At 33.4% G+C, this 26,894-nt stretch overlaps 1 protein-coding gene, 1 long non-coding RNA gene and 1 pseudogene across 3 annotated transcripts; 2 read left to right on the forward strand and 1 right to left on the reverse strand.

Annotated features, from left to right (window-relative positions):
- The first annotated feature begins 6,928 nt into the window (after positions 1-6,928).
- Positions 6,929-11,961, forward strand: LOC147387839 (P-loop NTPase domain-containing protein LPA1 homolog 2-like; annotated as a pseudogene). The gene is made up of 8 exons (XR_015171146.1): positions 6,929-7,022; positions 7,145-7,199; positions 7,669-7,915; positions 8,367-8,435; positions 8,533-8,662; positions 9,380-9,702; positions 10,344-10,425; positions 11,488-11,961. The product of XR_015171146.1 is annotated as a P-loop NTPase domain-containing protein LPA1 homolog 2-like (transcript).
- Positions 11,962-17,970: 6,009 nt separating this feature from the next.
- Positions 17,971-20,606, reverse strand: LOC147387840 (adenine phosphoribosyltransferase). The gene is made up of 2 exons (XM_086419974.1): positions 19,978-20,606; positions 17,971-18,294 (listed from the first exon to the last, which is right to left on the reverse strand). Exons 1-2 carry the CDS (start codon positions 20,503-20,505, stop codon positions 18,121-18,123), a joined length of 702 nt encoding a protein of 233 aa, XP_086276100.1. The 5' UTR covers positions 20,506-20,606; the 3' UTR covers positions 17,971-18,120.
- Positions 20,607-25,809: 5,203 nt separating this feature from the next.
- On the forward strand, positions 25,810-26,468 carry LOC147387841 (uncharacterized). Its single transcript, XR_015171186.1, has 3 exons — positions 25,810-25,913; positions 26,027-26,103; positions 26,202-26,468. It is a non-coding gene; the product is annotated as an uncharacterized LOC147387841 (long non-coding RNA).
- Positions 26,469-26,894: the final 426 nt, after the last annotated feature.

A 26,894-nucleotide genomic window follows, 5' to 3' on the forward strand; every position in this document is an offset into this window, starting at 1 on the left:
ATTCAATCGAAATTAAATTTTGTTGGAATTAGACTTTAATGATGGTGGGATCCATTCAATCGATCTTTAATATTTGGGATAAGAATTTGATAATTGCCAGCGATATTTCTATGTGTTAATTAACTAGCATGATCTGTCATGTGTCACCTCAGGATCCAAGCAAAGCCAGATCATGTTCTATGTCGATTAATTATAAAATCCAAGACTAAGTCAAAAAATAGGCTCGTTATTGGGAATGTTGAACTTGGACTTCTGAGAGCAAGGTCTCCCATCATTTTCAGGGTAATTGCGTAATGTGGACAATTAGGATACTAGTTTTTATAAGAATCTAGGAAATATTTGTTTTTTTGTATATCGGTACCTAGGAAATGTTATCTCAAGAGAAAATACTTATCATATCGACTAAATGTTTCAAATAATGGAAATTTTGATAAGGTATGGGCCAATATAATCTGATATATTCATATACAATATTCCAAATACATTCAATGTTTCATATAGGTCTAAGCAAATATCAATTCGTATCGGCCAATACATTGTGATATTTTAAACCATAACTCTAAAAATGGTAAAAAGTTAATTGATTTGGACTTCCATTCATTTACTATCAATAAAGAGAGGGCATCGAAATTTTTTTATAGGTAGACTCTAATGCTTTGAGAACTTGGAAGAAGGCAAAAAATCGAGCATTTTAGATATCTAAAGAAGGATTACAGTTTTTTTGCACCCACGATAGATATAATGAGTGATTTTGTAGGATTGTTCAATCAATCTTAAATTTTTTGGAAAAATGATTTTGATGATGACAATGATTGAGTTGAAAGAGCATGTCAGGTGACAATGTTGTTCATGACCCATCGAGAAAAATATTCGTTAACAAAAAATCAGTTTTTCTCTGGGAAGCTTTTAATTTGGATTGTCAACTAGATTTTGATTCCAAATTTTTTCTATATCAAACAATTGATATTAATTTTCAGAATCTAGAATATCATTTGGTTACATTACTTTTCAAAATTGATTATAAAATCTAGAATCAGATCTCCTTTGATGATCATATTTCTACTATTCTCTGATACCAAATAGTACATACTTAAGCACAAAAACATCCTTTTAGAAAGAAAATTTTTTTTTTAATCACAATCAACAATGCCTTGTCTAATTTTCAAATTTAACAAAGTTCTGATTTTGATTCTGATTCTAGACAAATCACCTTTAGAAATGCAATATTGGAATCTAGAGTTGGATTATTGGGGAAGAAAAGTGCATTTTGAAAATTTCCCAAACAATTAAGGAAAAATTACTAAAATGGAATGGATTTTTTAATTAATTATTAAAAAAAAAATACTAATTTACTAGAAGTAACCGAAAATGATTTAGCACGTTAAACAAACCAGTGTGTTTCAAAATCTCTGGATTGCCCAGCGTGATATGTTTTTTATTTATTTATTTATTTTATAGTGCTGAAGTAACATTAAAATGCACATGGATTATACATTCTGATGTGGTGGTGCACACATAACCATAGATGCCTTTCATGGAGATATGAGCGAAAAGCTTCTATGTACATGTCAATGTTTACTCCAACGCGACTCATTTTTGTTATTTGATTACTAAAGAGAGTAAGGCTAACCTTACAAACTTATTAAGATTTCAACTCTTATTAAGGATTGTTAAGTTCACCTTGTGACATCCAAAAACATGTACAATGCCACAGGACTGTAGAAAACAAAATTCTATCAACTTACAAAATTAAAAATAATAATAATAATAATAAAATTATTATTATTTTCACGTGAAATTTAAATTTTGTAAGTTCCGTGACGTTCATTTTTAAAAGGTTATTTATATATATAGGGAGCAATTCAACAGCCCTAAAGTTTGTCAAACATTTTTCAAAACATGGGTTAGAAGTTTTGGAATGAGCTGATTTTTTGTGAGGATGATCTCTACGGTGAAGAGATCATCTTCTCAAAAAATCAGCTCATTTTGAAATTTCTAACCCTAGTTTACAAATTGAAGAGTTGTGGACAGTCCAATTTTGGTAAATCACTTTTGATAGGATTAGAAGTTTTGGAATAGGCTGATTTTTGGTGAGGATGATCTCCTCATCATAGAGATCATCCTCACAAAAAATCAGCTCATTCCAAAACTTCTAACACATGTTTTGAAAAATGTTTGGCACAAAACATGGGTTCAACAGTCCTAAAGTTTGTCAAACATTTTTTCAAAACACGAGTTAGAAGTTTTGGAATGAGTTGATTTTTTGTGAGGATGATCTCTATGATGAGGAGATCATCTTCACCAAAAATCAACATATTCCAAAACTTCTAACCCTATCAAAAGTGATTTACAAAAATTGGACGGTCCACGATTTTTCAATTTGTAAACTAGGGTTAAAAATTTCAAAATGAGCTGATTTTTGGAGAAGAAAAAATCAGCTCATTCCAAAACTTCTAACCCATGTCTTGAAAAATGTTTGGCAAACTTTAGGACTGTTGAACCGCTCCCATATATATATATATATATATATATATAGGGTTCCATTCAGCAACAAACATTTTGGCAAAACATTTTTCAAAACATAGGTTAGAGGTTTTGGAATGGGCTGATTTTTGGTGAGGATGATCTCTACGGTAAGGAGATCATCCTCACCAAAAATCAGCCCATTCCAAAACTTCTAGCCCCAGTTTACAAGTTGAAAAATCGTGGACCGTCCATTTTTTGTAAATCATTTTTTATGGGGTTAGAAGTTTTAGAATGGGCTGATTTTTGGTGATGATGATCTCCTCACCGTAGAGATCATCCTCACCAAAAATCAGCCCATTCCAAAACCTAGGGGTGTCAATGGATAGCCGAAATCCGAATCCGAATCCGAATCCGTATCCGAAAAATCGGATATTATCTGAAAATTTCGGATTTCGGATTCGGATTCGGATAGTTTTAAATATCCGATAGAGTTTCGGATACGGTTTCGGATACGATGAATTCGAATTCGATAATATCCGATCCGAAATGAATAAATGTTATTTTATTTTTTAAATAATGATTTTTTTTTTCGTTTAGGGTTTAGACTTTAGAACTTCTGTCGAACAGTCGAAGCCTAACATAGTAACTCTCGAACTCTCAAACCCATTCAGCGGCTCAGCCATCGGCCATCGCCATTGCCATCGCCCATCGCCCATCGCCATTGCCATCAGCCATCGCCATTCAAGCTTCATCGTCTTCAAGACTTCAACCATTCAACGATCTCAACTCAATCCCTCGCAGTCTGCCACTCACCTCACCATTGGAATCTCTCTCAGTGGCTCAGCCCGACAGGCGACAAGTCGACAACCCCTCGCGGTCACGACCTCACCATTAGAATCTATCTCAACGGTCAACCCCTCATCTCCTTACGATCTCACCTCTTCGGCTCCTCCTCACGATCTCAGCTCCTCACTGTCACGGCCTCACTGGCATCGGCATCAGCATCGGAATCTTTCTCTCCCTCTCTGAAAGCTCTTAACGACATCGCCGGTTAGAACTCTTTGCTGGTACTCATTCTCCCTCTCCCTCTTGCAGATCTTGGAAAGTTGCTTTCCATGGCAGCTTTTGTACTCATTCTTAAGAAATCACTGAAATCAATGGTTATTGAAATCAATAGCTTGATGAGAAAAAAAAAAAAAGATTGATGAGAAATTTTCCAATGGTTATTGAAATCAATAGCTGTTTCCTCACCAAATTGATTTATTTGTCTCTGATTTATGTGCTTATGTTTGTTTGTTTTTTTGTTTTTTGTTTTTTGGTAGAATCTCAGCTCTACTGTTCTCATATTTGACTGAACCATAGAGAGGGGAAACCAAAAGGGATTTAGCCATTTAAGGTCCGACTTAAATTAATAAATATTCAATCAAGATCCAATCGAAGTTCCGTTTGACTTCCAAAGGTAAGAAAAATGTATTTCTTCAATAAATTCCAATAAGCTTAATTTCTTCAAATTTCATACTTTCTGATTTTGTTTTTCGTCTAATTGATGATCCATAGAATATATGACCTACAAAATGTCTGATCCATATATTTCATTAAGTATGTCATATAAATGATGATCCATATATTTTATGGATTGCCTAATATATATGATCCATATATATCTTACCTTTGGAATTTATTACATGATCCATAAAATATATGAAATCCAACTATCAATTAGAGCAGGTTTCATACTTTATGAAATATATGTTTTTCGTCTAATTGATGATCCATAAAAACATGCTCTAATTGATAGTTGAATTTCATTTTTTCTGTTTTTTTCATGAGCCTTGATGCCAACTCTATAGAAATAGGTTCACTACCATTTTATTAATTAGTAGTTTTAGATCTTTTGTGTTTTGTTAGATCTCCGAGTTAAGAGGGGATCGAAGTTTCAATTCTTCATGTTTAGAACTTTTTTATTATGCTTTTGTTGAATATTATTATTTTTTGTTTGATGATTCAATTAGTAATCCAAATAGCTAAGTAGGATATACATGTTGTTGGTATTTTGTAGGTTATAAAGAAAATGTCTGATCCATTAGGTAATACAACTCCTAGTGTTGCATCTGCCCCTTCTCCTGTAATTGGTGATGATTGTAATGATGATGAGCAGACAAATAATATGGTTCCATTAACCGATAGTATAGATGAAACATCTTTAGAAACTAAAAGTCGGAAAAGGAGGTCAAAAGTATGGTTAGAATTTGATGAAAAGAAATTGGGGGATGGGAGCATTCAAGCAATTTGTATACATTGTAAGAGGGGATTTGACGGTTCTAGTTCAAAAGGAACTTCACATTTGATGAATCATATAAAGACATGTATGAGAAAATCAAATAAAGATGTCAAACAACAATTGTTGTCTGTGACAAAATCTAGTAAAGAACTCTCAAAATTGACAAATTGGAAGTATGATCCTGAAAAAAGTAGAATGGATTTTGCGAAGATGATTGCGAAGCATGATTACCCCTTCAGTATGGGTGAGCACGAGTATTTTCAGTTATTCGTCAATGGCGTTAATCCCATGGTTAAGTTCTATTCCAGAAATACAAGACGGGCCGATTTAATGAAAGTTTATAACGAGATGAAAATTGGATTACAAGACTTGCTTGATCAACTACCTTCTCGATGTAGTCTTACTACAGATTTATGGACATCTGATCATCAAGAACTCAATTATTCTTGCTTGACTTGCCATTACATAGACAATGATTGGAAATTGAATAAGAAAATTATATCTTTTGAATTAATTCAAGGTTCACATTCTGGGGAAGCTTTGAGTGGATTTATCAAATCAAAAGTATTAGATTGGAATCTTGATAAAAAGATATTTTCAATCACAGTCGATAATGCATCTAATAATGATGTAATGGCAAGAGATCTTAAACATTGGTTATGCTCTAAAGAGATGTTAGCACTTGATGGTGACTTGTTTCATATAAGATGTAGTGCTCACATTCTAAATTTAATTGTTCAAGATGGGTTAAAAGAGATCGATGGAATTTTGAATAAGATTCGGGAAAGTGTAAAGTTTGTAAAATCTTCTGCATCTAGAGGTCAAAAATTTGCAAGTGCATTGGCCCATACTAGGTTGACTGGAAAAGGGGTGTCCAGGGATGTGCCAAACAGATGGAATTCTACCTATTTGATGCTTGATAGTGCTTTGGCCGTACGTTCAGCATATGAACGATTAGCAGAGTTGGCTCCTGATTACAAATGTTTACCATCTTCAGAAGAATGGGAAGTAGGGAGAGTTATTTGTGACTGTTTGAGAGTATTTTATGATACTACTCTTTACTTCTCAGGAGTCAAATATCCAACGGCTAACTTATATTTTAAAGGTGTGTGTGATATTTATGATAACATAATTCAGTGGCTTGTCTCTGAGCATGATTATGTGCGTCAAATGGCCTTCAAAATGATTGAAAAATTTGACAAATATTGGAATACTAGTAACTTGTTGATGAGCATTGGTGTCGTTCTTGATCCATGTTGTAAAATGGAGTTCATTGAATTTGTGTTTTCTAGAATTTACGGGGAAGATGCAGACATGCACATCAATAAAGTTAAGAAATCTATGAATGAATTATACTCCAAGTATGTCATTACAGATGATTCTTGTACTGATTTAGCCAGTGGTTCGATTGGAGGTGGTTTGGGTACAGTTGGTGATGGAAGTTCTAGTACTGGGAACTCAAGGATGCAAGAAGAATTCAAGAAATTTATTCAAAAACGTTCTCAAAATTTGCACAAAGTTCAGAAGATAGAGTTGGATAAATACTTAGATGAAGGTTTATTTCCACTGGGTGAAGATGAAAAGAGCTTTGATATATTACTGTGGTGGAAAAGTAATGGTCCGAAGTTTCCTACACTTGCAAGGATGGCTCGTGATATCTTGGCGGTTCCAGTATCTACTGTAGCATCGGAATCAGCATTCAGTAGTGGTGGTAGAATAATCACTGAATCCCGTTCTTCGTTGAGTCCTGAAGTTGTGGATGCCTTGGTTTGTGTAAAAGATTGGTTGCCATTCCTTAAGGGTAAATAATACAATTGTTATATTTTATTAAATTTATATTTTATTGTGCATATCCTTGCTACTAATTTTTTTTTTTTTTTTTGTGTGTAGATGTTATCAATTTGGTTGATTGAGTTCGCATCAATATGGATCCATATGAACTTTTGGTTTTAGTATTTTTTAAGTTTGAACATTATATGTTTTTTAATTTAAAGATGTTTCAATATGGTTGTAACATTTAAACAACATACTTTTGATGGTAGTTGACTAATTGTTGTTTACTTTTCTATATGAGTTTCATATGTATGCTTCTAGTTGAAAATTGTTGAAAGTTGAGTTCTGTAGTTGGTTTTTGAGGTGAAAACTTGATGTACAGATCTCTGTGGTTTTTGAGGTGAAAATATGAAGAATCACTTGTATGGATATATAGGGATCTTAGGCCTTCATTGTGTTCCATTAATTGATGTGAAGCATATTTGTCTTTATGATACGGATGGTAAGGATGCAAGAGTCAATCCTAAATGGGTAATGAGTGTTGTACTTCTGATTTTTCTACATAAAAATTATTTATATGTTATGCTCAATCTCTCTAGCTTATGTAATTTTCAATTGTGTTAGGAGTGCTGAAGGAATCTAAGGAAATCATTTTGGAGGAACTAGATGATTCAATTGTGTTAGAAACCTGACTTCTATGAGCATTCCCACCTTGACTTCTATGAAAATCAGTAAGGAAACCTGTGTACTATCTTCTCTATTTTCTTTAGAAATGTTATTTAACTGCTATAGAGGAAATCTTTAGAAATGTTATTTAAATAGATGATCAGATCATCATCCAATCTGTTTAGATTTATGACACCACAGTACCTAAGCCATGACTTGCAATGAAATGGCCTTCTTCCCTTCCAATTTCATGTTACAAACTTCTAATGATGAAGAGGATCATCACCACCCTCCCAGCTCTCTCAATCCAATTCTCCCCAACTACACTCCTCAAAACTTCCATGGTCATCTCTCTCTCTCTCTCTCTCTCTCTCTCTCTATTATCTCTTAATGGGTTTGAATTGTTTTTTGTTGTGTAGGTGTTGCATCATTTCAAGGGAAGAGATCCATGTCATTTTCAGGTGTTGACATGTGTCATGAAGATATCAATGGGGAGAGGACTTATCTGATGATGGTTCACAAATTGGAAAGAAGAGGAGACTTAATATTGAACAAGTGAAGACACTTGAGAAGAACTTTGAGTTGGGTAACCCGTAACAAGCTTGAACCTGAGAGGAAAATGCAGCTAGCAAGAGTTCTTGGCCTGCAGCCAAGACAGATAGCTATCCATGCTGTCATTGCCAGCATAACTTTTGAACCTTTTTGGTTGTTTACATTTACTGACAATAGGTATAAATTTCATTTCGTACAATATTCTTATCTTCTCCATTGCTGCTATCATCTGCATATTTCTAGTGCTTCCTCTGAATTATTATGGGCAAGAGATGGTTCACAAGAAAATTCCTTCAGAGTCATTAGATGTTTTTACCATTGCTAGTGTGAAAGAAGGATCGAAATGGTATGACTTGAACTTCTCTTGACGGATCCTAATCATCAAAGTGAAGAACCATATCCTATATCTTTTAATTTTGACTAGTTTTTGAAGTTGTATGCACAAGCGTTTATGCATTTCTATGTTTCTTCTCATATTAGAAAGCTTTAGTTAAAATGCCACAGATTTTTTTCCTCGTATCCACATAGTTGCTACTAAATATGTTCCGAGTCCAACTCATTTTATATTGAACTATGGGTGTGTTAGTATTCATAATTCAATTTCCAATATTTTATATTACTGTTGCAGGCTTTGGGCACACTGTGTTGCCTTATATTATATGTCATATCTTGTTCAACCTGCGTTCTTCTATACTTTGTAAGATTACTTTACAATTGTGATATATATATATATATATTTTTGTTTAGTTTCTTTTGTAAATGAATATCTTGAAAGACTGTTTATATGGATTTAGGAGTACAAGAGCATTGCTAGAATATGGAGAGAAGAAAGAGAGGAAAGATAATGCGTCTTTTCGATACACACGACCTGTGTTGCAGAGTACTCTGCAACTCATGGGTTGCAAAGCTCGACATGCTTTCAAGGTAATATTTCTGAAGCGTACTTTTGATTATTATTATTATTTTTTGAAGTTCTGGCTGAAATAGATAGCAATTTGGTTATAATGTGATTAGACTATTATTGAAGAAAATTACTTATTGAGAATTCTTGGATGGTTTTAAATGCACTTTGATAGAGTATTTATGAAGGTTACATCAAACCAAGATAAGGAGAGGAAGCAAATATAAAGATCCTAAATTCATAATTAACCTAAATCATTCTTATTATTTAAATATCCCAATCACCAATATTTCCTAATATGAAGGATACTAATTCATATATGATTCTCCATCATAGCCATCCATTTATGACTTATGAGTTAATCTAAATCCTTGATAGAACTAACAAGCTTTAATTGGTGAGCCAGGGATCCTTATTCTGTTAATAGTTGTAAATGTGATTTATGATGTTATAGCTATGCTTCCTTTGCGTGATGTTCCACAGTGTTAGATCCATAATCATGTTGGTTAAATTATTGAGTGATCATATGGGATTGCCGAAGGTATTAGTTAAACAAATAGTTATAATTCAGATTTCCTTGTCTCATCTATGTTTTCACTTGTTCATCATGTAACATATTTTAATTTTCGTAGTATTCGGCATGTTTTGATTTTCGTAGTGTTCAGCATGTTTTGATGTTGTATATACACTAACTGAAACTTAACAAGTATCACTGAAAACTGTCTTTTTTATCTGATCAGATCAGCAGAAGGGTTTTTGAAGTGATGAGAAGAGAATACTCGAGTGATGCTTTGTCTTCTCTAGGGTTGGAAGTTACAGGTTTTGGTCGCCTTGAGAAAGAAAATGGCTTTCACAGAGGTGATTGCTTGGCTAAAGAAGAGAGAACCAACCATTTGGATTTGGAGAAAGATGAGAGAAGTAATAGTAAGCCATTTGAGTTGTACAAAATACGCACAACTGTTGTTGTTAAAAGAGAGATGTTCTTGGATGTTGTTTGCAATGCTCTCTCTGAATACAAGTATGTGAGTCCCAATCAGAGGGCTGACCTCGTCTTGGCATGCAGGTATAACATCTAATCCCCTGAAAATGTTTGAGATCAACCTTATGTTTTCCCCAATAGAATGTCCATCATTCAAAGTAGTTCATTGTAATAGTTTTACTTTTCATTTACTTCTCTGTTCAATCATTGGATGTTTCCATTTGGCTCTTTTTGTCTTTTACCATGCCCCTTTTATTATCATATCACAATAAATTCTTTTATAAATATATTCTTTGAAGTACTTTAATTCATGTTAAACTGATACAAGTTAACTTCATATAAACAATGTATAAATAGTTTGAACAAATTTTTTGGCAAGCGTCTGATATGAGAGTACCGCACTGAGATTTGATAACAATGTAGTTTGTTATATAGGTGAAATTAATTTAACTCCATTTGTTTTAGTGACAGATCATTTAAGTGTGTGGTGTGTACTCAATCCCTTGGGATTAGAGGATACCAGAAATCGGAGTTTTTTATTTATTATTTTTGAAAAAAAATGTGGTTTGCATGTAATTCACATTGAACCTGTTTTAGGCTTATAGATCTACTGTTAAAAATTATCTTGCTTGTGGTGCAAGTATTGTTTCCTTAAACCATTCCAATTCCTTTTATGCTTTATATGTCTTGTTCTTTTCCTCTGAAATGTTTTCTTCTTGTTTTAGAATAAAAGAAAGGAAAGAATCTGTGACTGTGCTTTTATGTGGTACAAGTGGATGCGGCAAGTCTACCTTGTCTGCATTGCTGGTAATTCCATCCTCTCTTCCTGTGGAATATTGCCAAATATTTTTTTCACAATTTGAATTTGGAGTGGTGGATGGTGTTCTTTATTCTTTCTTTGCTTATCTTTTTAGCTCAAATATGTAAATTAAATCTAAAACACAACAACAGAAGCTTAAAGTACCGACATTTTTTCTCTTGTTGAAGCTAATATATTCATGTCATATTTGACTAATATTGTATAATACTTACGTTTAATTACTCCGTTCATATCAATTAATGATCAATTTCTGAAGTTGTTCAGCAATTTCCCCCTTAAACATGCATTTCAGGTCGGGAATCTTTGGTAGGGGTGGCAACTGTTCAGGTTTGGGGGGGCTCAGAGTGCAATGGATTACTTTCTAGGTTTTACCAATCTCTTCCATTATAGTGAAATGGCTTGTGTTCAGCATGGATTTGGTTTAATCTAGATCCCACTCTAATATGCATGGGACCTGAACCAAAACAGAGTTGAGTGAAATGGGTTACTTTCTAGGTTGTGCCAATCTCTTTCATCATAGTGAAATGGCTTGTGTTCATTGTGGATTTGGTTTAATCTTAGATCCCACTCTAATATACATGGGACCTGAGCCAAAACAGAGTTGTGGTTCTAATGGGCCAACTTAAATCTGAACTTAGTAAGATCCGCACCTTGGTTGACGTTACCCCATTCCTATGCTAGTCTTTGTCATGTTAATTTTACAGGTTGCTTAAGTTTTTTAAGAAAAATTTAGAGCAGAAACTGTTTGAATTGTGTGACTAAGGTCATTGCTGCCACAAGAAAAATAATAGTTTCGGACATTGGACCATGTATAGATCAGTATTGTTCTTTAATCCAACAGTTAAAGCTCAAATCATCCATTTGCTTGGTGCAACAAAAAAAAAAAAAAGTCAGTTTGTCCACAATTACATCACTCATTGAGGTAAACTTAAGCATGGTCATATCAATGTCTAATATATCATCGTTTTCTAGTCTAAATGAATATTGTACGATTGACCCAACACTATTCCCAAAGTTGATATTTGGGCTCTGGACATGTTCTCTCACAGGGTAGCAGGTTGGGCATTACTACTGTAATTTCTACTGATTCCATTCGGCATATGATGAGGAGCTTTGTGGATGAAAAGGAAAATCCTCTGCTTTGGGCTTCAACCTATCATGCTAGGGAGTTCTTGGATCCTGTGGCAGTTGCAGAAGCGAAGGCTAAGAAGAAAGCTACGAAATTAGCATGCATTTCTCCAAGAAAACAAGAAGCTCCAAGCACAAGGCTACGACAAAGATCAGCATGAGTAATGGACTAGCAACTGTAAAAATGTACCAAAATGGGAATGGCAAATAAGCTCACCTATGGGTTATTAAACGGTGTGTGTGTTAATGGTAATGGCAATGGAAATGGTGTGCACTTGTGAACACGATGTGGTATAATATTTTATTTTATGATCATGTTGTGTTGTGTCAATTTTGTTGACAGTCCTCTAGATTGTGATATGTACAGTAGTATGGATAAAGGTTTTAGCTCTCAAGTGACTGATTGGTGTAACAGCGATGGTTTTGAGCTTTTTAAACGGGACATCCTATTAATTTCGAGTAAAATATGGAGTAAAATATGGTGAAGGGTGTAGAAATTTTCTTTCTACATCCAATTCATAATTTCGGATAAGTTTCGGATAGTAAACAAGTTTCGGATAATTTCGGATATAAGTTTCGGATATTTTCGGATAAATTTCGGATATTAAACAAGTTTCGGATATAAGTTTCGGATAATTTCGGATAGTAAACAAGTTTCGGATAATTTCGGATAATTTTCGAATATTAAATTTCGGATTCGAATCGGATAATATCGGATATCCGATAATTTATTCGGATACGAATTCGAATATTCATTAGTGATATCCGATCGGATTCGGATTCGAATTCGGATATCATTAAAAAGTTTCGGATTCGGATTCGGATATTGCATTATCCGATCGGATATGTATCCGTTGACAGCCCTACCAAAACCTCTAACCCATGTTTTGAAAAATGTTTTGCCAAAATGTTTGTCAAAATGTTTGTTGCTCAACATTCCCCATATATATATATGGGGGCGGTTCAAGGGCCATATGAAAAAACTTTCGTTGTTTAAAATAAGAGTTAGAGGTTTTGGATTGAGCTGATTTTTTGCAAGGATGGTCACTATGATGAAAAGATCATCCTCACAAAAAATCAGCTCAATTAGAAACTTCTAAATCCATCAAAAGTGATGTACAAATTAGTAATAAAAATTGGTAAAAAATCGACGGTCCACATTCTAAATCACTTTTAATGGGGTTAGAAGTTTCAGATTGGGCTGATTTTTTTTTTTTTTTTTAGATGATCTTCCCATCATAGAGATCATCCTCACAAAAAATCAGCTCAATCCAAATTTCTAACCCATATTTTAAATTTTTATTAAAAACGAAAGTTTTTACATATGTTTTCTCATATATATATATATATATATATATATATATATATATATATATATATATATATATATTTATATAGATATATATAAGTTCTGTGTTTTTTGCATGAAATCTAAAAGGCCGAGGCGTTGGTTTGCCAATTTGCTCATCCATTTGGGTTTAAGGACTCTTAGAAAGATTTGATATCTTACAAAGTAGGTAAGGGACTTGATTCTTTTTTAATGCAAAAAATGTCTCACGCACACACAACAGAAATTGTAGGAAAGCAAAGCAAGGGACTGTTGGGTTGGGTGATATAAAATCACCATTATTTTCCTTCTTGAGGTCGATAGGCTTTTCCCTTATGTGAGGTATTTTGAATTATGGTCGATAAAAGGGGGTTTATCTAAAGTGATGTTTTCTCATTGATAGAGAGTGTGAGAAAGTACTAAATCTCTATGTACGTATCTTCTTTCTCTTGTAAAATCTAGAAGTTCAAAGTTCTTGAATGTGATTTTTACATTGTAATCACGTATTTGTCACAATGGCAATGTAATCAATTTTTTATTTGGATTCTTACTAAATTTGGTAGGTACTATTAGCAAGTTGAAGGTAAGTATAAACCTCTATTCTTGTAATTTTTTCTTTGAGTAGTGGATTTATACTTGTCGATTTGTCCATGGATGTAATTTCATTGTGATTGAATTATATATATCTTATGTTGTGGTTGTGTTATTTTCTCTATTTCTTAATGAGTACTTGCATTTGTTTTATAACACATTTCTTGATGTTTGCTTAATAGGATTAATTCATTTGTTGTTAGAAAGTATTAATTTTTATAACGAGTTTCTTTGTTTGATTTGGGATGAAATAAGAAGAATGACAGTTTAGTCATTTAGAAAAACGTTGGACAGTTGAGCATGTTAAATTGACTTTTCTAACTTCTCAAAAATTAATTCATTTATTTAATAATTAGTTTAAAAAAAATTAATCATTTTTTAATAATTTTCCAACAATTAATGAACGTCGGCAATGATGGCCCTTGACAACTCAGTAACTTGGGTCACTCTCTTGCCAGTGCACGAACAGCTAGAATACATCTTTGTTGTACACAGTATCGTCCACCGACAAAACTTCTGACTAACGGGTTCAATTGGTCAACCCGAAATCAATAGAGTTGAAACCAAAACAGTAGAACAACACTCGTTGAATTGGGTATTATCTGACTTGTTCAACACATTAGGATCATGGTGAGTCAGGCGAGTCATCTCGGTCTTGAAAGTGATTGGGCGAGATAATCAAGTTAATGTGAATCGTCCATCACATTGACTTGTATGAGTGAAGGATCCTTGGATAAAGATACATAAAAAATAAAAAAATTATTTCTATCATAATTAGATCTTCAACTTGTTTGTTAGTAAGGGTAAGACTAAAATGAAATAACTATTAAACGATGACTTTGATTTACTCATTGACATATAGTTTCAACCCGGTGGAAACACAATTCTTTCTCTCACAATTTAGACAAGTTGAAATGGAGATGTAAATAAATATAAATTGGATATATTCAGATTTAAAAGCAGACGTAAATGTTATGGGTTGAATTTTCCTTCTTTAATTAAATTCGAGATCAGGGAAGACTAGCTCAATATTTTAGCTCCATATATAGAGTCAAATGGATTTTATATTTTTAATATAATATAATAAATTTTTAATAATTTAAATATATTTTTATATATTTAAAATTTGTGACTTTGGATCTATCAATCCACCTTTAAATTAAAAAAATCTATGCAGATAAAGATACATATATTAATAAATAAATTTAATTTGATTTAAACAACTTGGTTTACATGAAACAAAGTGAGTCAGACCAGTCAACTTTGTATGGAGGGGGAAGCGACGAAATTGGGATTTGATACAATGTTTAGGAGTTCCTTTTTTCTTTTTCTTTTTTTCAGGTGGGGGGAGGGGAGGAGGAGGGGGTTGGTTAGGATTTTGGAAATTGATTCTTTCCCTAATAATTCAATATCAGAATTGATATTATGTTTGCGAAACTTCGGATCTTAAAAGGAATTATCCTTGAATAGACTTGCTTCTTACGTTTTAAGAATATGTATTTTTTGCCCTAAAGTAACATTTTTTGCATTCTTTGGTATAATAAAACAAATGATCAATTAAAGGAGACTCTCGATTTTAAAAATCAGTTTCTATAATATAAAGTTAGGATATTACAATTAAGCAATCAAACGAAAAGCCCCCCAAAATTTGTAGTTTGAATTGACTGGATCAATCATGAGTCAATTCGACTTGGTTAAAATATGACATGAAATTTGAAACCTACTAGAGTCAATGGTTCACTAGATCATTTTGTAAATAAAATTTTCATTTTAACACAATCAATCTAATGAGTCAAGTGGAAGAATGTTAGAATCCAATTTTGTGTGGTCCAATTGACCTACATAGTTTAAGTATTTTATTTGCACAAAGATTCTATATATTAAAGACGTCAATAATAAAAGATAAATCCCAATGCATTTAGAAGTGGAAAACACTCTAGGTTTTAGTAAGAAACATAAATGAATAGGAATATTATTAAAAGAGGATATCTAGGCTCTCTATTTCCATCTATTTAAGTGGATCAGTACCTCATAATAGAGAGATGCACACACATACCTTATAGGGTTCTTAATCATAATAATCTATATTAATCACTAGAACTCTAACCGATCCAATATAAAGAGGAAAGAGAAGGTGAGTCTAAAAATTCAAGAACACGTTTGGAGATTTGCACACATCAAATCATTGTCATGTGGATTATGAAATGCATACCTCTCGACATAATCTTGAATCATCATTCTGACTTATGGCACAAGGTAAGTATCCTAAACACTTGATCTTTAGGAACATAAATAGGCTCTTGAGATATATGAATGATTCTTGATCTTGGAAATTATAGACTAATAGCATGTGAAAAAGATTTTTTATATTATAAATGTCACAGTAGACAAATTAATCTACCAATAAGTTTTTTATAAGTTATGGATCAGCCAAAAGTTGTCCATGGGTATCATTTAATTTCTTAGAGCAAGCAACTTCAATAACAAGAAAGTATTTGGATACTATAAGATCTTTAATTAAAGATTTGGTTTGTAGAAATAACTCTGGAGTAGTAATAGAAGATTGGTCATTTCTAGTGAGAAGAATGTCATCAACCTATACCAAAACAAATGTATGGCTATTTCTAGAAATTTTGGAGGATAATGAGTAATCTGCTTCGAACTGCGCATTAGAAATTTTTTGTGAATCAATTTATAGATACTTTTTTGAGCCCATAAAGTGATTCGTTCCCCTTTTATGAAAATTCTAGGGGAATGGTCATATACACATCTTTCTCCAAGTCATTGTTTAGAAAGGTATTGTTAAATCTAGTTGATATAATGACTATTCCTTAATGGCAGCATTAGTAAGAAGAAGACACAAGTTAACTAACTTGGCTATTGGATCATATGTCCCAAGGTAATTTATGACTTCTTGTAGAGTAAAACCTTTAACCACGAGCCTAGCTTTGAATCTTTCGATGGTTCTATCAGCCCGAAATTTAGTTTTGTATACCCATTTACAATCAATGGAGTTCTTGATTGGTTGAAGATGCACGAATGTCCAAGTGTTTTTGTACTCCAAAGCACTTATCTAAGTGACCATGACCTCTCTCCAATCTGACTTCTTCATAGCTTCAATAACTAAATGTCTCTTGTTTTCTTTTGACTACTTTCCTTCCAACTAGTTTTCAATCTTGCTCATACTAAAAAATGCTTGACCTCTTTTTGTTTGCCTTTTCTCCTTTCTTAAAGAGTTGGTTTCTTCTTACTTTATATATACATATGTAAAAATAATGGTTGTTCAACTCATAAAAAATCAGTTCAATTTGAAATTTTTAAGTCCATCAAAAGTGATTTACAAATTATTGGTTAAAAATCGCCAGTCCACATTCTAAATCACTTTTAATGGGGTGAGAAGTTTCATATTGGACTGATTTTTTTTTAGGATGATCTTCTCATCATAGAGATCTTCATCACAAAAAATCAGATCAATCCAAAACCTCTAATCCATATTTTGAATTTGTTTTATTATTACATTGTTTTTACATATGTCCCTTGATTCTAACCCATATATATATATGGGGTGGCGTTTAGAGGCCCTAAAAAGAGCCAAACATGTTGCCAAATATATTTTCAATGTATGGGTTAGAAGTTTTAGAATGGACTGATTTTTTTGTGAGGATGGTCTCTATGGTGAAGAGATCATCTTCACCAAAAATCAGCTCATTCTGAAACTTTTAACCCTAGTTTACAAGATGAAGAATCGTAGACCGTCCAATATTTGTGAAAAATAAAAACTAAATATTTTATTTATTAAAAATTATTCATAAATTCAATAGAATTTTATTTGACTCATTTGTATCGACTTGCTGATTTTTTAATTGAATCAATTCGATGAACATTCAGATCGAGTTTTAAAATTATTTGAAATTATTTAATATATTTTAATAAATCTAATGTACATAGACCAAATCAGTTTGATGATGATCATACTCATCTCCATCGTCATCATTATTATAGTCATCGTCATCATCTATGTGATATAAAGATTACTAATTTTGGTAAGAGAAACAAGTTCGTTTTTAATTGATCTATAAGAGATAACCATAGTCAAAGGGCATGTCATTAATTATAAAACATAGGAGTAGCTTAAATATTTTTAAATAAATATGTTTCTTTAAACTTCAAAAATCATTGAAAGGATAATTATGATATTATCACTTCAAAAATCATTTTTAGACTAATATTTGATAAATTGAGTGCTAGAGAATCCATGTTTTTTAGAAGAAATTTTTTAGTACTTATTTTAAAAATATAGGTGTTTGCGGTCATTGTCCCTAATTAAAATCATCCATAACAGTTGCAAAGTAATGTGAACCACTCAAGGAGGATGTGGTATAAGCACCCCACAGAGCAACATGAATGAGATCAAAGGTTTTTTTTTTTTTTAATTTTTTATGATGAAATGAAACTCGACGCCACAAGATCAAACGAAGAGGATTGGTGATCAAAAAGTGCAATATTGGTCAGTGTTGAATAAGTTGGGACCCACCCTCCTAACACATCATTGAATTCAAAATCTGCAACTAAAAAGATTATAAAAATAATTATAAAAAAAAAAACAAATAGATGAGAAAAAAGTGATCTCTCAGTCTCAGAGCTCATCCCATTGATGGTCGGCACCCCAAGTGGAATATTGCAACGCCATGTCTTTAAGGATTTGAATGAGCCCTTTCAAGTCATTAATCCCCAATTCAACACAGTCCTTTAATAAAAGGCCACCTTCTATCTCTTTCTGCAACGTCAGCGCCACCTCCCTCAAAGGACCCTAAACAACATTTCAAAATAAATAACTAGATAAGTACTAAAGAAAAAACCCTTCTTTTTAAGTATTTTATTGCCACACAAACTTTTGCTGACAGCACCCCAATTCGTATGTAAATCACCAGGGGGTGCTGTTAGTAAAAGTTGGTGTGTCAATAGAAGCTCACTTCCGCTCTTTCTCTTTTTTTTTTTTTTTAATACCTGAGGTATCGGGGCCTCTTAGATCACGCAACTAATCCTAGGTGCATGATGGCATCACTCAGCGTTAAATACTTACTAACCAATTATAAGGTCATCAAGAGCTGGATCAAGGGTTTGGATTTCGATAAGGACCCAAATATTAGATCAATTTTGGGTCAACCATATTCGAATCCAATTGGGACGGTTGAATAACATGTTTGAAATATATAAATGATGTATATTTAAATTTTACATTTTACTTAGATATATGAGGCATATTATATATATCATTATGGTAGTAATTTAAAATATTAATTAAAGGGTGATTTTGAAGATTACATAATAAAAAGAGTATTTTATAATTTTAAAAACTAACCAAGGAGATTTTAGGATGTGCAAGTGCAATTTCCTTGGTTTTTTTTTTTTACTAAAATGACCCTATGATTAAGATGGGGGCACTTTTGGAATCCAAATTGGTGTTCAACCGCTTCTACTTAGCCTTCTTGTTATAATAGTGAAGATATGCTTCTAGTAAATCAAATCGTATCGATGAAATCATCTGTAGTTCTTACACACTTCCACGTTAGGAAAGTGTGATAAATGATGTTTGGATCCAGAATTAGTTCATGTAATGATTAGGGATGCAACCTAAGCGAGTTGGAGGGTCAACCTAAGTTGCAGAACCCTCAACCTGAGCACAACTCAACCCAACCATCAGGTTAGAGCTTATTAACCCAAGCTCAACTCGAGATTGAGCTTCTAAAATCGAGTTGAGCTCAGGTTAGCCAAAGTTAGGTAATTTTGAGCGGATTGGACTCATTGAGCAAGTCTAATTTTATTTTGATCAACACATAAATTATATTTTATATTTTAAAAAATAAAGACAATATAAAAAAAATAAAATCACTAGTAAATAAATTTGCACACAATTTTTAAATCCATTCATTTTTATATTATAATTATTTCCTTAATTTTACTTTGCAAAAAGAAAATTAATAATTTAAAAAAAAAAATTTAATATGTAAATATATAGCATCAGGTTCGGGTTGAGTCGGGTTGCCTGGAGCATCAACCCGAAGTCAATTCGAATTGAGATATCCTAGCCCAGGCTCAACTCATTTTTCATATAACCCAACCGTGGCTCACCCATCAATCGGATTGAGCCCGGGTTGACTTAGAATTAGCCCGCCCAAGTTGCAGCCCTAGTTATGATAGATACTATTCTGGATCCAAACCGAATCCATTAATAGCCCTCCGTTACTCACCATTAGGGCCATAAATTTGGCCCGTTGACCCATTAAAAAAAGTGTTCGAGCCTTACTCTTGAAGGCAGGGCGTTGGATTAAAATGCAAAAGTTTTCAGCCCACTAAACCCAGACCGGGCTTGGTTAGTATTGGGCTAGGACTAGGGCCCAACTCACTTAGACCATAACATTCTAGAAGCCCACAATAGCGAGGCCTAGTGAAAATTGCTAAAGTACGCCCTCTGTGGAAAAGTAGAACATACCGATCTGCCAAACACTTGAAGAAGCCTACGCAAGAGCGATCTAGAAATCTCCAGTACGTTCTGGTAGTTTTGTAGAACCCAAGCTGCTCTCATCCTCTCCGATTCAATCCGAGTCAACTCGTTCAGAGCTCTCAAAAGCTGGTTCATCTCCGAAATCGCTCCAAACATGTCATTCGACGCCATATCTCTCCACGCGTAGTTTCTCAAGTAATCCCATCCAATCGACCACATTCCTCCGCGAAACCCTAATCCTCCTCCTTCGAGCTTCTCTGCGATTCTTCTCGCTCTCTCCGAGCCTGAGAAATCTCCTCTCGCAGCACGAATGTTCGCGACTCGGTTCATGAGTGAGTTAGCGAGTGAAATTAGAGTTCGCCATTGACCGTACGAGACGGATTCGGCTGGGAATGATGTTGAAAGGAGAAGGAGAAAAAGGAGAACTAGGCGAGGTGTATTGGTGACCGTTGATTTAGTTTTAATGTGAGAGAATCGGACGGTTAGAAATGATGGAGATCTTGTTGGAGTGGACATAACTGGGGATGTTTATGCGGGAACGGAAATGGGTTTAATTGAGTTTTGTTCGCTTTTGAAGAAGGAACGAGAGAGGAAACTTAGGTTGGAAGTAATGAATCGAATCGACACAACTCGATTGGATTTTGTGATGACTCGATAACCAAACCCGCTTGAATCAAATCGTTAAGCCAACTGGGAAACCTAGACGAGTTAGCTCGGACCACCGTCCTTTAATTATTAGAATATAAAAAAAAGGAAAATTTACACACTAACAATTTGATCACCATAATTTGAATTTTGGATCGCAAAGATTCACGTTTAAATATAGAGATCCACAATTGTAATCTCGACATTTTGAATGTTGATCTCAATGATTCATGTTCAATTGTGATGACTTACAACTTTTGATCTTGTCGATTGTAAAATGTTGATCTTGAAAAGTTGAACAATCGATCTTATGAATTGAAGTTGGCAAATTGCACCCACTTAAGTGACTTGTAAAAAAAAAGGTTTAAGTATCATTTTACCCTTTTGTTTTGGTTTATTGCACACACTCGCCATGTATATTCGGGTAGAATCGAATCGAATCAAAATTTTCGGGTTCAGTTCAGATATTGTTAAAATCAAAACCAAACCGAAGGCATGCGGGTTCTGGTTTTCATCAAAAGATAATACCCAAAATCGAATCGAACCGTAATTTTCAAGTTCAAAATCAGGTTTAGGTTCGGGTAACTTAAAATTTTGAATGTTCGAAATTTCAAAAAATTTTAAGTTTTCTTCTCATTTTGATTTTGGTTCCATGTTCAAGTCTGGGTAAACTTAACTCATATTATCATACATACTATACATATCATATGTAAATAAAACTAATATAAAATATACATCATAAAAATCAAGAGACTAAGGGGACGTCTCTCTCTCCCCTCTTTTCTAACTTTTCCTTTGAGTTTTCATCATAGTCTTGTGTGGCTAAACTTTTATTATTGATCGAAGGAAACGGAAGCCTAGGATTCAATAAAACTGTGAGATCTAATTGATTGTTATTGTTTAATTTATGCTTTGAGTATTAAATATTCTTTTGTGTCTATTTTCATGATTGTCTCGTTTAATTACTAGGAGACCTACTAGCTTATTATTCGTTGCAATCTACTATTAAGTTAGATATCAAATCTGTAATTGTTTAATTCTTCTAATTTGTGAAGCAACAAAGATTTAATGATTTGCTGCATAAAAAATTATTAAATCTTAGGAAGAACGCTTGACTAAATTAAATGCAACCGCTTGTGTTTGTATTGTTTAGCTTCATCGATCTCTCTAATTTAAATACTTGTGTTTTTTCCTTTGTTCTACACGTTATTTTTCCTTCTTAAAAGTCTACAAAATCTTCTAAAAATATTTTAAATCTTATCTTAAAATAACAATATCCAAATTTGACTAATTAAGAAAAAAATTTTAAAAATAAAATAAAGTCTTAATATAAGTAGGAAAGTAGTATTTTCAGCTGGAAATTTCGTGCACCAGATCTGGATACTTCCGAAAATAAATTGTGTCAAATCTGCGTATTAGAATTGCAGCTAAAGGACGTTCCAGAATGTCTACAGTGCAGGTGCACAACTTCAAATCTGATTTCAACCTTGATGCAGCTAGTATCTCTCAAAACTCAAATATGAAAGTTGTAGATATTTTTTTTGACATTCCATAGCATCTTGAATCATCTCAATCGGAGCCCGAATAAGAGAGTTATGCCCATATTACGAAGTGATGTGGAAACTGTCCAAAATCGCCCAATTAGCTTTGTTTTGCACTTAATGCCTCTATTTGCATCCTAAATCAAAATAAAAGAATAATGAGTACATTTATGTACTAAATATGTATAAAAGACTAAATATTAAAGGAGAAAAATATAACATTTTGCATTTTCATCAAATTCCCCCACACTTAACTTTTACTTGTCCTTGGGCAAAATTCAAATTCACTTTCCCAAAAACATCAAGGTTGCAATACCATCAACAAAGAACAACCAAACTCTTCAAAACTCATAACATATCATGAACAAACATTCTTAAACAACTTATAATTACTTTGTAAGCATTTTCACTTGAAGATAGAGTAAATTAAATACGTAGACCTTTACGGAAATAAACACTTGACTCTCATGTGTTTGAAGGGTATATATTTCGCTCAAATTCATCCTAATGGAAATGATCTACCCTAGGCTTGCATATCTTCTCATTTTTCACCACTGGGATCACATGCATAACATGAATCATAAGGATTTTTCAAGGGTTGTAACGGGGTTTAGGATCAAAGTGGGGGAAATATTTGGGAATTTAGCTCAAAAATCATCGAAACTAGTGGAGCAAAAATGAATCAACTCAAGCTCGAATATTTAAGACATGTAAAACCAATCACTCCATTCAACAATTTCTTCAATTTGGCTTTAAAGCATTTAAATCATCTACAACTCCTGCATTGAAAAAGATATCATTCAAAAGGAACACTTTTCGTTTGTAACAGGGAACAATCCTTCGCAACAGCTTCCACCTTTGTATGTATCACGTATAAACAGAACCCCCCCCCCCTTATTTTCGAAATTTAAGAAGAATTATGAAAATGGACAGTTTGTAACATGAAAAACAATTTCCTCCATCACTTCCTTTATTTATTTATTTATTTATTTTTATTGACAATAAACTTAAATCCATAATTGAATTCACGAATTGAGAATGAAAACCTGTTCCATTTCACCAGTCATACCCACACCACAAATCCAGACACCCCCACACTTATTTCTTGCACACCCATACATATCATAATGATGAACAATGCTCCACTAGCTCTACGACCTGGGTAAAGGCATTGTTTTTCGGATTTAAAGCTTGTAACTTGGGTTCACAATAAACGAAAAAAACAATAAAGCTCAAAGGGGTTCAATAAAAGGAAAAAAATAATTACAAGATAGGCTATTTGACTTATGTAGCTTAAAACAAAGAGGGCCTTAATCATGTTCATGCATGCATGTGTCAATATGACCTCGAAGATAATCAAGGAAAATTCTAGAGAAATAAATCCGTGGAAGAATATCTCACATGAAAGAAAATAGTGAGACTGATATGGATGTGTCAGTCGAAAGGCTCAAAATCTCATCGGTTTTTGTCTACCAAATTTTGTCACTACCATTCTTAAGGAAAAGAACTAGACTAATTAATTATAAGTTGGAAGATTACTTATTCAATTATGTTAGGAATTTTTCAAGCTTAAATGAATTTTGCTTATGACATACACAACCAAAAATCGTTGAAAACCACAAAAACAAAAAACAAAACTGTTTTTTTTTTTAAATACAAAATTAAAACACAACCTAAATCCCCTCTCCCACACTTAAAATTTACATTGTCCCCAATGTAAGGTGAAATGCAAAGAAAAGGTAAAAATAACCAAAATATAAATGTGAAAATAAAAAAGAATGAACTCCCTTTGGGTTGCCTCCCAAGCAATGCCTTTGTTTATTGTCGTTGGCTCGACATAATGCTTCCTTCTTCAATCAATATAAATAGGATCCTCAAGGTCCAATTTTGTCACATTCTCTACTTGGAAACCTTCATAAAAAATCGTAAGTCTATGGCCATTCACATTGAACACTTTGGAAGTTGCTAAACTTTGAATTTCAACTGCACAATGAGGAAAAATATTAGTAACAACAAAAGGTCCAATCCAACGAGAACACAACTTACCCGGGAACAAACGAAACCATGAATTGTATAGAAGGACTTTTTGACCAACATTAAACTCCTTCCTAGAGATTATCTTGTCATGAAAAGCCTTATTTTCCTTGTAAATCCTTACAATCTCATAGGAATCATTGTGAATTTCCTCTAACTCTTGTAGTTACAACTTCCTGTGTTGTCCACTCTCATCCATCTTCATGTTGAAACTCTTGATAGCCCAATAAACCTTGTGTTCTAACTCAACTTGAAGGTGGCATGGTTTTCCAAACACCAATCAATAAGGTGACATACCAATGGGCGTCTTATATGCAATCCTATATGCCCACCGAGCATCATCCAAACGCAAATTCCAATCTTTTCTACTTGGATTGACCGTCTTTTCAATAATGGACTTGATATCTCTATTTGATACTTCCGCTTATCCATTAGTTTGAGGATGATAGGCAGTTGACACCTTGTAGGTCACATGGTACTTTCTCAACAAAGTCTCTATAGTTCAATTACAAAAGTGAGTGCCTCAATCATTTATTAGAGTTCTTGGAACTCCAAACTTAAAGAATATATTAGACTTGATAAAATCTGTAACAACTTTAGAATCATCAGTCCTGGTAACTTTAGCTTCCACTCATTTCAAGACATAATCAACAACAAGCAAAATATAAACATAACCAAAAGATACAGGGAATGGTCCCATGAAATCGATGTCCCAAACATAAAAAATTTTGTAAAATAGTATGGGGTTTGTGGCATCTCATTCCTTTGGGATATATTACCTGTCTTTTGACAATGATCGCATGACTTACAATAAGAATATGAATCTTAGAATAAAGACGACCAATAAAAATCACATTCTAGCACTTTTCTTGATGTTCTCTTAACTCAAAAGTGGCCTTCATAGGCATAAGAATGAAAAAAGATGAGAATATAAATAATTTCATTTTTAGGAACGCACCTTCTTATCACTTGATCTATACAATGCTTCCATAAGTATGGGTCATCCTACACATAGTATTTGGCATCATTCTTGATCTTATCTCTTTGAGCCTTAGACAAACCAAGAGGTAATATATTAATAACCAAATAATTTACAATATTTGTATGCCAAGGTAATGTCATACTCGCAGAGAATAATTGCTCGTCTGGGATCGTTTCCTATAGACGAAATTTATCCTCCACATGAACTAAGGGGGCGATTGATTGCGCTTCAAAACGTAATTTTACCGGCATTTGCGTCAAAACGCGGCGTTTTGAAGCTGAATCAAACGGACCGCAATCATTTGCGTTTTGCTTTACCGAGTTTGCGTTACCAAATTGCGTTTATAAACGCAAATGTGAAAAGCGGAATTTTAGAGCTTTTTCAATTTGCGTTTGCGGGAGACGCGAATTACCGAAAAACATCTCATGTGAAAAGACGTTATTACCCTTCGTTTTTTTTAACTCATTTCTCTTCGTCTCTTCTTCGACAGAACCCTCACACAGCAACATCGATTTCTCTTCGTCTCTTCTTTGACAGAACCCTCACATAGCAACGTCGTTCTCGACAGAACCCTCGGACACCGACGTCGTCATCTTCTCCTAAAGTCTCACCCCCCCTCTCTCTCTCTCTCTCTCTCTCTCTGCCATACAAACCCTTGATTTGGTATGGGTGCTTCTCAATCATCTACCTTAGATCAGTCCCTCCATGATTTCACAGTCAAGGTAAGTTAATTTTATCAGATTTCAATTTCAATTTTTTTTCTCTGTCTCTCTGTATGAAAATTCATCACTTACACGCATATGGGTTCTTTGAAATTATGGGATTTTCTCTTCAGGATTGTAAAGGGAAGGATGTTGATCTCAACATTTACAAAGGGAAGATTATTGTTGTTGGTAACGTTGCTTCCAAATGGTACTTTATTTTTCAAAAATGGGTCGTTCATCAATCTTATTTATTTATTTATTTTGGTTTTTCTGAATATTAATGGGATTGTGTTTGGAGCTGAACAGTGGATACCAATTATACCCAATTGACTGAGCTTTACACCAAATACAAGGATAAAGGTGAGATTCTGTTATATTGTTTTGTTTTCTTTTTGTTGGATCAATTTTTGAAGTACCCAGGAAGGCTACACTTGGTAATTTCCTATGAAGGATTTTTGCTTAATTTTCCCTTTTTGGAGGTTAACCCGTGAAGGGATTTGCTTACTTTTCTCAAATTTTGGATGATTATTGAAATTTTCACGAAGGACTTTTGCTTACTTTTACCTTTTTCTTTTGGAGCATCTAACCTATGAAAGGTTTTTATTTATTTATTTTGTTTTTCCCCTTTGTTGGAAATATTAATGAAATCTGATCTAAATGGTAGAAAGATTAATATTTGGATGTCAATTATGGGAAAAAAAATTTGACACCTATTTTAAAGAATAGGGAGATGTGCGGAATTGCACTACCTATTGTGGAATAAAATTATGGAATAGGGTCATGTAGAAAAGAATAATATAAGAAACAAACAAATGCAAACTTGGCTTCATGCCAGAGAGAACAACTAGAAAGATACAATTGGATATTACATGGATTATTTCAAAATCTTTAAATGTTGATATTTTATGATATAACTTTACAAAATAGCTTTTGTTTGTTTCATACCTTAGTGAAATTTACTCTTTAGGATAGATATTTTATTAGTTTAACTTGATTATA

Source organism: Akebia trifoliata, chromosome 13 (genome assembly GCF_017979445.1).
Source record: "Akebia trifoliata isolate Shusen 1 chromosome 13, ASM1797944v1, whole genome shotgun sequence".
Lineage (NCBI taxonomy): Eukaryota > Viridiplantae > Streptophyta > Magnoliopsida > Ranunculales > Lardizabalaceae > Akebia > Akebia trifoliata.